This window comes from Sphaerodactylus townsendi, linkage group LG04 (assembly GCF_021028975.2).
Source record: "Sphaerodactylus townsendi isolate TG3544 linkage group LG04, MPM_Stown_v2.3, whole genome shotgun sequence".
In the NCBI taxonomy this organism is placed as follows: domain Eukaryota; kingdom Metazoa; phylum Chordata; class Lepidosauria; order Squamata; family Sphaerodactylidae; genus Sphaerodactylus; species Sphaerodactylus townsendi.
Genome location: NC_059428.1, coordinates 4,315,166 through 4,325,695, shown reverse-complemented (window position 1 = coordinate 4,325,695; position 10,530 = coordinate 4,315,166). Strand labels below are relative to the sequence as shown.

General features: G+C 49.4%; 1 protein-coding gene across 1 annotated transcript in view; it reads right to left on the bottom strand.

Moving 5' to 3' along the window:
- The window catches only part of FCHSD2 (FCH and double SH3 domains 2), a 220,112-nt gene continuing 209,582 nt past the window's right edge, over nucleotides 1-10,530 (bottom strand). Inside the window, exons 19-20 of the mRNA XM_048494752.1 lie at nucleotides 9,083-9,168; nucleotides 1-1,489 (exon numbers count right to left, since the gene is read on the bottom strand). Of these exons, the coding sequence (XP_048350709.1) occupies nucleotides 1,406-1,489; nucleotides 9,083-9,168 (170 nt within the window). The 3' untranslated portion in view covers nucleotides 1-1,405. The remainder of the gene's footprint in view (nucleotides 1,490-9,082; nucleotides 9,169-10,530) is intronic.

Sequence of the window (10,530 nt, the reverse complement as noted above, 5' to 3'; positions counted from 1 at the left end):
TTTCAGGCTGAACTAAGGTAAGTTCAGGCATGAACCCGGTGCAATGCGCACCCCCCACCCCCCGGTAGCTTCGCCTCTGTCTGAGCTGGCAGGTGGGCTTCACGTGGGATGAGGACTATCCGATGCTACAGCTAGACACCACACTCCAATATTCTAAAACATTACACCTTCTCCACTCTAGTCAGAGGTTCCAACGTCCAAGATCTACTGCTAAGGTCAGAGAATAAAACTACCGGGCGATAACAGAGATAAGAAGTTACCCCAGCGCAAAGGGGGCGGAACAAAACAATCTGCTTCCAAAAAAGAGAGAGCGAATGATGGTCTGTTTCCAGCTGTCAGATGAAAATCCTGCTCATTCAGTGTTATCCTAAGGGAGGAGGGGGAAAGTCGCTACTAAGTCAGCACTTCCGAAGTAGATATTCTATTTATTACTAAATGCACGGCATAAATATTAATACAAAAAATGGGAACATGACATTCAGGTTTTACGGTTAATTGGGGAAGAGGCGCACACCAAAGTCATTAACCCGGAGAATCCACAGCATTTGTCTAACTGATAGATTTTTTCCCCTCCCTCGTCTTATGTCAGGGCAGGAGTGGGTGGGGGGAGAGGATCCAGCCTCTCCTTAAATCTACGCCTTGTGTCCCCCTCCTCTATTCCCCACATTCTGATTAATCACCTAACCAGGTAAGTACTGCTATTTGAACAGGAAAAACAAAATTAAAACACATTCCTATGGCAACAGTAATATACTGTACTAATAATGCACATGGTCTATGTATGTTCTGGCCTGGCCTACACGTTACACGCCTCACACAGGAGGGTATCCATCCACCCGTGAGGATTGCGGCCCTGTTTATTGCTGCAACCTGTAGCACCAGTAAAGAAGTCCCCGTTCCATCCCGACGCGGCACAGAGACAGGCCACGCAACGAGGACCGCGGCGTGCGCTGCAGCGGCTATCGGACATGCTGTCCCACAGAAGTATTTCCGCACAGTAAAGTCGTAATCTGCGGACCGTTTGAGAGTGGCACGAAAGAGGGAGTCCTCCGAAGCCTCCGCTGAAAAACGGAAAAAGGCCATCTTTCGGTTGCCGGGGGCCTCCTGCTCGCGACAGGCCCCGTTTGCTTTGTGCTAAAAGAGGAAGGATGGCAAGAAGATAAAATGAAGTCAAATGGTAACAACCACCCCCCCAAAAAATAAAAGGCACGAAATATTCATGACCGCAGGAAGGAGAGTCCACTGTCACAGTTAACGTCTCTGGGAAATCCTCCTCCTCCTCCTTTTCTGCTCTCTTTTCAAAAGTCTCTTCCCATCATGCAAAGGTGCCCAAGAACAAGAGCGGACGAAACGTCGCCGACGCTTGGACGTGATTGTAGCATCGTCAGGCAGTCGGCCCCGTTGGTCACACCAGGGTGATTTCGACGTCTTCGATCTTCTCTGTCGGTCTACGATGCGGCTGCGTCGGGGGAGGAGGGGCGGCTCGGACCTGGAGGGGCCAAAATCAGAAGCCAGCCGTGACTGGAGGAAAACCCCTCAGAACCCTAAGAGGCCGCATAAACCCATCCTCCTGAGTTCACAGGCCTGTTGTCACCAGATAGATCTAAAACAAGAGCGCTTTAAAGAACATGCAGAATGATCAGGAAGGAAAGCGTTCGAGTGCATGTGTGACCAACAGAAGTGGACTTGTGACCAAGAGAACAGGGCTCCAATATTGCTATATAGATAGGTCTCCTAGTAAGTAACTAATGACATGGACGTAGGTAGGGGGGGGGGTTCTCGGGTTTGAACCCCCCCTTCAGGTCCGAAGCTCCGCCCCTCCGTTTGTGGGTTTTAAAAACATTTTAGTGCCTTTTTGGTTTTTGGCCTGCAGGGGGCGCATTGTTTGTTCTAGCACAGGGGTAGGGAACCTGCGGCTCTCCAGATGTTCAGGAACTACAATTCCCATCAGCCCCTACCAGCATGGCCAATTGGCCATGCTGACGAAGTGATGAGATTACCCTGGTATCTGAAACCACTGAGTTCTGACTAGCAGCACCAAAATTTCAGGGATTGTTTGGGGGACACTCCTGATGATACTACCTGGGTTTGGTGAGGTTTGGTTCGGGGGTCCAAATCTATGGACTGCCAAAAGGAGTGCCCCATCCTCCATTGTTTCCAATGGGAGCTAATAGGAGATGGGGGCTACACCTTTGAGGGCCCATAACTTTGGACATCCTGAACCAAACTTCACCAAACCTGGATGGTATCATTAGGAGAGACTCCTAAAGATACCCTGAAAGTTTGGTGCTTCTAGCTTAACAATTGCACCCCTGACAGCAGGCACCCCCCAAATTTCCCCAGATTCTCCTTTTAAATCCACCCCCTTCAGCATGGATTTAAAGGGAGAATCTGAGGTCCTCAGTTTAGAAGAAGAAGAAGAGTTTGGATTTATATCCCCCCCCTTTCTCTCCTGTAGGAAACTCAAAGGGGCTTACAATCTCCTTGCCCTTCCCCCCTCACAACAAACACCCTGTGAGGTGGGTGGGGCTGAGAGAGCTCCGAAAAGCTGTGACTAGCCCAAGGTCACCCAGCTGGCGTGTGTGGGAGTGCAGGGCAGGGGAGTCTGCCATCCCCGACCTCGGAGAGCTGCTTTTATAAGCGCTAGACCAGGGGCGGGGCTTGGGGAGGCGTGGCCATGCCATAGGGGCGGGTGGGGGTGTGCCCCCCCCATTAAAAATCTATACCTACGTCCCTGACCAATGTTTTAACTATCTCACTCAGGGGTGTCCAACTCTGGCCATGCCAGCAGGGACTGATGGGAATTGTAGTCCATGAACATCTGAAGCCCCAGAGCTGGACACCTCTGATCTAACTAGATTTGAGTCCTGTAGCACCTTGCAAACCGACAACATTTTCCGGGTCAAGAGTCAAAGCACCCTTCATCCGAGTCTAGAGAAAGGGTTTTATCAGGCTGCACAGGACAGTCACGGGATATTTACAGGGTACCCATGTTGGTCTGAATCAGAACAGCTGGTTTCATGTCCAGTAGTATCTTAGGAACTGACAAAATATTTGGGGCACCTAACATACTTTGACATTTTTAAACGTCACACCTCAAAAATGTAGTCGATCTCTAAGGTGGATTAAAATCTAGAAGAAGAAGAGTTTGGATTCACACCCCACCTTTCTCTCCTGTAAGGAAACTCAAGGTGGCTTACAAGCTCCTTTCCCTCCCTCTCCCCACAACAGACACCTTTTGAGGCAGGTGGGGCTGAGAGAGTTCTGAGAGCACTGTGACTAATCCAAGGTCACCCAGCAGGAATGCAGGAGTGCGGAAACACATCTGGTTCCCCAGATAAGCCTCTGCCACTCAGGTGGACGAGTGGGGAATCAAACCCGGTTCTCTAGATTAGAATCCACCTGCTCTTAACCACTACACCATGCTGGTTCACTAGTTGGATATGTAAAAGATTTGCTACTAAGTGTCTGATTTAGGGGAGGGGTATGAGCTATAAAAAGGCACTTTTCTGTTGAAGCCGCTGGGAAACATAAGAAATTTATCTGCAGTCACAGTGTGGGGTGGTGGTTAATAGCCGTAGACTCTGATCCAGAGAACCAGATTAGATTCCCCACTCCTCTACTTGAGCAGCAGACTGGGTTCAATTCCCTGCGCATGAAGCCTGCTGGGTGGACCTTGGGCAAGTCACAGTCCTCTGAGAATTCTCTCAACCCCTTTTGTGGGGAGAGGAAGGGGGTTGCAAATCGGGACCGCATTACCCCCTATGTCCCGGTTCGACCTCTGCGTTCGGCAGAGGCCAACTTACTGGAGATCCCTGGCCCCTCTATGATGCGGCTGGCCTCCACTCGGGCCAGGGCCTTCACGGCTCTGGCCCCTGCCTGGTGGAACACTCTCCCTCCAGCTGTCCGGGCCCTGCGGGACCTTGGTGATTTCTGCAGGGCCTGTAAGACTGAGTTGTTCCGCCGGGCCTTTGGAGAGACCAGCCGCTGAGTGTGCCCCCCCTTTATTTCATGGGTCCCAATGTCATCAGGACCCATTATCTCCCCCTCTCCTTCTTCCTAGGAAGGTTAAGTTTAGTTTAAATAAGTTTTTGTGAGACGCCTATCTTTGGAAACAACTGCTGTTTGTAAGCGTTTTTACAGAATTTGTATTTATGATGATTTTATATACTGTTTATGTTGTGCACCGCCCAGAGCCTTTTGGGGATGGGGCGGTATATTAAATCAAATTAATAATAATAATAATAATAATAATAATAATAATAATAATAATAATAATAATAATAATAATAATAATTATTATTATTATTATTATTATTATTATTATACACATAACAACACAGCACAAGTGTCTGGAATTCATCTCTGAATATCGAGTCCTTCCAAGGACCTAGGATATTAGAGGTATTTATAGCGTTAGATATTATTGCAGTTCCTAGAGATGCTACTTTCTGCAGCATGTGTGGACTGATGTTCTGTCCAAGTTTAGGCTTTCAGATGTTTTCAAGATTTCTTGGGGATTCCCTCCTAGAGCACACCGACTACTAGTGGGATTACTGTTGTTCTTTTCTGCCACAATCGTTCAACTTCAATTTGTAGGTCCTTGTATTTTGTGATCTTTTCCAGCTCTTTGTCCTCTACCCTGCTGTCAACTGGCACAGCAACATCTATGATCCAAACATGTTTTTTCTCTATCACTGTTATGTCTGGGGTGTTGTGTGCCAGGTGTCTGTCTGTTTGTATTCTAAAGTCCCAGAGTATTTTTGCTTCTTCATTTTCTGTGGTCTTCAAAAATAATAACAATAACAATAACAATAATAATAACAACAACAACAATTATTATTATTATTATTATTATTATTATTATTATTATTATTGGATTGGAGGTTGGATTACTGTAACTCGCTCTACGCGGGCCTTCCCTTGCGACTGATCCGGAAGTTGAAGCTGGTCCAGAATGCGGCAGCCCAGCTTTTGACAGGTGGAGGTTACTCAGATCACATCACCCCTGTGCTGCGCCGCCTGCACTGGCTCCCAGTGGAGTTCCGGATCGTTTTCAAGGTGTTGGTGATGACCTTTAAGGGCCCCTTGCGTTAGCATGGGGCCTCTGCAGACCTCACGGGACCAGCAAGATCACCCCTTATAGTCCCAAACAGGCCGCTGCGTTACCGGGCGACAGCAAGAGGCTGCTGGAGATCCCTAGCCCCTGGCGATGAGTGCGGCTGGCCCTCGACCCGTTGGCCCAGGACCTTTACTGACCCTGGCTCCCCCACCTGATGGGACAATGCTCTCCCCTCCAGCTGTCCTGTAGCCTCTGCGGGACCTTGGTGAGTTCCCGCCATGGAGCCTGTAAAGACTGGAGCTGTTCCATCCAGGCCTTTGTGGGGACTGGCTGCGGTTTTATCAACCCCCACTGAAGCTGCTGCTTTCCATCTGGTTGGGCCCTGGTCTCCATCTTGGGTCCTACCTATCCCCTCCCTCCGCTGGCCTTTAGATCGGGCGCTTTGTTGTTGTTTTAACTGGTATGTAACTGTAATTGTTATTTAAGTTTTTAAGTTTTTAATGAATTAAGCTGCATTCTCGTATTTGAAATGTTTTGCTGACTGTTGTTTAAAGTGCAGCCCTTTTGTGAGCCGCCTCGAGCCCCTCGGGGGTGAGGCGGCTTATAAATCTCATAAATAAATAAATAAATAAATAAATAATTTGACTCTCCTTACAGGAGAGAAAGCAGGGATAAAAATCCAAGCTCCTCTTCTTCCTTGGTGGTCTCCCGTCCAAGCCCTGATCAGGGCTGACCATGCTTAGCTTTTGAGATCGGACAAGCCCTCACCCCAGTCAGCGCTAACAGACTAAACTCTGCACAACAAGCTCAGTACATACAATCTGAGAGCCTTTGCAGCATTCTGCTCTTTAAATGCAGCGCTTGATATTGGCTGCGTCTGAGCGTGCTCGTGGCCCTTTCTGTTTACAGGTTGTGTGAAGAACACGGTTCGGTCTCAAGACAATTCACACACTATCTGCGGAGCAGAAAACCCACCACGGTCCCCGTGCATCGAGCTGGGGGTGGGGTGAGGGGGTGTTTGCACAGGAAACAGTATTTGGTATAAAGCAAGCAGATGTTTCCACAGGATTTCAGCAGACAATAGGCGTCCCTCACTTATTTCCTACCGCAGCAGTGCCAAGCGGGACACAAACCAAGTGTCTTGTCGAAGGCTTCCGTGGCTGGAACCAATAGGGCGTTGTGGGTTTTCCAGGTTGTATGGCTGGGTTCCTGACGGAGACCCTCTGAAGATGCCAGCCACAGATGCAGGCGAAACGTCAGGAGAGAATGCTGCTAGAACACGGCCATACAACCCAGAAAACCCACAACACCTTGTAAACCAAGTGGTTCCAGAGCGTGGCGATGCTGTTCTGTAGTAGAAGAGCTAGAATCAAGTTCAGAATAAACTCAGGCCCCTTCCGCACCCGCAAAATAATGCATTTTCAAAACACTTTCACAACTGTTTGCAAGTGGATTTTGCCATTCCGCACAGCTTCAAAGAGCACTGAAAGCAGTTTGGAAGTGCATTATTCTGCATGTGCGGAATGAGCCTTAGATACCAACAGGATTTGGGGCTAGAGGTTTTATAGAACCAAAGCTGCCTTCGTCAGCTATATGATTAAGGGATCTGTGACTCTTGAAAGCTTGCATTTCCCAAATCGGGTTGTTTTCTAAGGTGGGGCTGGCCTCAGACCAAACTAAGAAGGATATCTCAATTGCAGTGCCTCGGTAGCCAAAGAAATCTCTACATTTAGGGGCCGTTGATCTCTGAGCTCCTGATGTTGGGGAACAACCTGCCTGCAGGATTCCACAAGGCATGGGGGTGGGCTAATGTTGGTAGCAAGAAGGTGGATTAAACACACCCTTTGACTGCTCCCAGCCAGGCATGCTCATTAACGCAATAAAATGCAACACACAGAAAAACGGCTGCAGTGAAGGAAAGAAACTTTGCAACATGGAAAACCACAAAGCTGTAGAAGTGAGTCCAAAGTGGGTGAAACTCTCCAGCGAGGATCCTCAAACAGGCCCTGCTAAGAGAACAGCAGGCCAGAGGAGAGGGCCACAATTTCCCCGTGGAAGCTCGGCAAAAAGCGCAACGCCCCCAGCAACTAAAAAGAGGCAGTCCCATTCATGCTACAATGTGCAGGAAGCCTTCGATGGGTTGGAGGAACTTTTTCCTTAGAAGAGAAGAAGTGTTTGGATTTATATCCCCCCTTTCTCTCCTGCAGGAGACTCAAAGGGGCTCGCAATCTCCTTGCCCTTCCCCACTCACAACAAACACCCTGTGAGGTGGGTGGGGCTGAGAGAGCTCTGAGAAGCTGTGACTAGCCCAAGGTCACCCAGCTGGCGTGTGTGGGAGTGCACAGGCTAATCTGGATTCCCCAGATAAGCCTCCACAGCTCAGGCGGCAGAGCGGGGAATCAAACCCGGTTCCTCCAGATTAGATACACGAGCTCTTAACCTCCTACGCCACTGCTGCTCCTTAGCCTGTTAAACGGGGAAGCAAATTCCTGTGGGGCAGCCGTGCAAGTGGTGCAGTGGTTAAGAGCAGGGGGACTCTGATCTGGTGAACCAGGTTTGATTCCCCACTCCTCCACATGAGCGGCAGACTCTTAACTGGTGAAGCAGGTTTGTTTCCCCTTTCCTACATTCCTGCTGGGTGACCCTGGGCCAGTCACAGTTCTCTCAGGACTCTCTCAGCCCTACCTGCCTCCCAAGGTGTCTGTTGTGGGGAGAGGAAGGGAAAGGAGCTTGTAGGCCACCTTGAGTCTCCTTACAGGAAGGAAAGGAGGGGGGGGAAATCCAGACACAGCAGCAGTGGCGTAGGAGGCTAAGAGCTCATGTATCTAATCTGGAGGAACCGGGTTTGATTCCCAGCTCTGCCGCCTGAGCTGTGGAGGCTTATCTGGGGAATTCAGATTAGCTTGTGCACTCCCACACATGCCAGCTGGGTGACCTTGGGCTAGTCACAGCTTCTCGGAGCTCTCTCAGCCCCACCTACCTCACAGGGTGTTTCTTGTGAGGGGGGGAAGGCAAGGAGATTGGAAGCCCCTTTGAGTCTCCTGCAGGAGAGAAAGGGGGGATATAAATCCAAACTCTTCTTCTTCCTCCGGGTTTCCCATGTTCCCAGTACTTTAACCACTCAACCATACCTGCATACAGTAGTGACTATCTTCCAAGAGCTTTTAAAATTAAAATAATAAAAAAAGGCTAAGGCCAAGGAGTTTGTAAGATGCCCTGAGTCTCCTTACAGAAGAGAAAGGTGGGGTATAAATCCAAACTCCTCCTCCTTTTCTTCTTCTTCAAGTGAGTTTCAGCAGGCCAGGAAAAGTAGTCTTCTAGCCACTTACTGAATCACAAGTTTTTACTGAAGAAGAAAAGTTTGGATTTACTGAAGAAGAAAAGTTTGGATTTACTGAAGAAGAAAAGTTTGGATTTACTGAAGAAGAAAAGTTTGGATACCGCCGGGGGAGGGCGGTATATAAACCTTAATAATAATAATAATAATAATAATAATAATAATAATAATAATAATAATAATAATAATAATAATAATAATAATAATTTATACTTTGCTCTTCTCAACGGTAAGGAGCCTCATACTACAATCTCATTCCCCTTCTTCTCCCCACAACAGACACCTTGTGAGGCAGGTGGGGCTGAGAGAGTTCTGAGAGAACTGGGACTGGCCCAAGGTCACCCCAGCAGGCTTCATATGGAGGAACTGGGAATTGAATCCGGTTTGGCAGATTAGAGTCCACCACTCTTAACCACGACACCGTGCTAGCTCTCCTGGGCAGGCAGGAAAGTGGGTTTCTCTTGGTCCAGCTTATGGAGCCTCCAGATCTTGCCCAGGAGTCTGCCCAAGCCTACAGAGTCATGGCCACCCAAGACTTGCATGCACGTGAATTGTAACGTAAAAACCCCACCTGCCATGTTTAGCACCTGGTTTAACCTCCCTCTGCGCAGGGGCCCAACAAAATTATGTGGTGGAATTTACTCCTGCGGTTCTAAAATTTTGCCATGCCCGTAAAAACTTACAGGTCTCAGCTTTCCGTAAGAGGTGCTCTCCGGAAGAGGTCGCGGCGGCTGAGAGAATCCTGGAGAGTTTGAAGTGAAGCTGTTGTCTGGAACAGTAGAAAAACCGTTTGCTGTGAATCTGTCTTGTACAGAGCCGGACCCCTGCGCTACCTGATCGGCTCTTGTTCCCGGGGGGCTCAAACTAAGCTCTACGTCAGGCGAGGCAACCTTTAACGGGACGCTCCAGGCTTTGAAGATGGGATCTGCTGCCATGCGGAAGACGTGCTCGACTAGCGGGCTAGAATCAACCCCCTGTCGTGGTCAATACCCTCCTGTATCAACCTAGGAATTGCAATGTTAACAGACACCGCGCTTCCTCCTAAGACCTAATCCTTCAGGAACTGTGCACACACACAATCCACGTCTCTGAAATGGCACTGCGCAGGAAAGAGTGCCTTTTAGGGAAATTCAGTTTCCTGGCGTTCTTAATTTGTTCACTAAACAGCTCCATGTCAGGGAGGGGCTGCTGCAGAGTGGAGGAACATCTCCTTGGCATGCAGAAGAACATGAGAACGAGCCTGCTGGATCAGACCAGAGTCCATCTAGTCCAGCTCTCTGCTACTCGCAGTGGCCCACCAGGTGCCTTTGGGAGCTCACATGCAGGATGTGAAAGCAATGGCTTTAAGAACATGAGAAAGAGCCTGCTGGATCAGACCAGAGTCCATCTAGTCCAGCACTCTGCTCCTCGCAGTGGCCCACCAGGTGCCTTTGGGAGCTCACGTGCAGGATGTGAAAGCAATGGCTTTAAGAACATGAGAACGAGCCTGCTGGATCAGACCAGAGTCCATCTAGTCCAGCACTCTGCTCCTCGCAGTGGCCCACCAGGTGCCTTTGGGAGCTCACAGGCAGGAGGTGAAAGCAACGGCCTTAAGAACATAAGAAAGAGGCTGCTGGATCAGACCAGAGTCCATCTAGTCCAGCACTCTGCTACTCGCAGTGGCCCACCAGGTGCCTTTGGGAGCTCACATGCAGGAGGTGAAAGCAAGGGCCTTCTGCTGCTGCTGCTCCTGAGCACCTAGTCTGCTCCTGAGCTCCCTGATCTGACCCAGCAGGGCTCTTCTCAGGTTCTTATCAGGGCATGGCCTCGGCCTCTAAGCCCTGTTGATAGACCTCCAGAGATATTGGTTGGCTGCTGTGTGGGACAGGATGCCAGACTAGATGGACCTTCACTGATCTGATCTGGCAGAGCTTTTGTTATGTTCTTATGCAGCGGTGGTGAAGGTGGACATAAGAACATAGGAAAGAGCCTGCTGGATCAGACCAGAGTCCATCTAGTCCAGCACTCTGCTACTCGCAGTGGCCCACCAGGTGCCTTTGGGAGCTCACATGCAGGAGGTGAAAGCAAGGGCCTTCTGCTGCTGCTGCTCCTGAGCACCTAGTCTGCTCCTGAGCTCCCTGATCTGACCCAG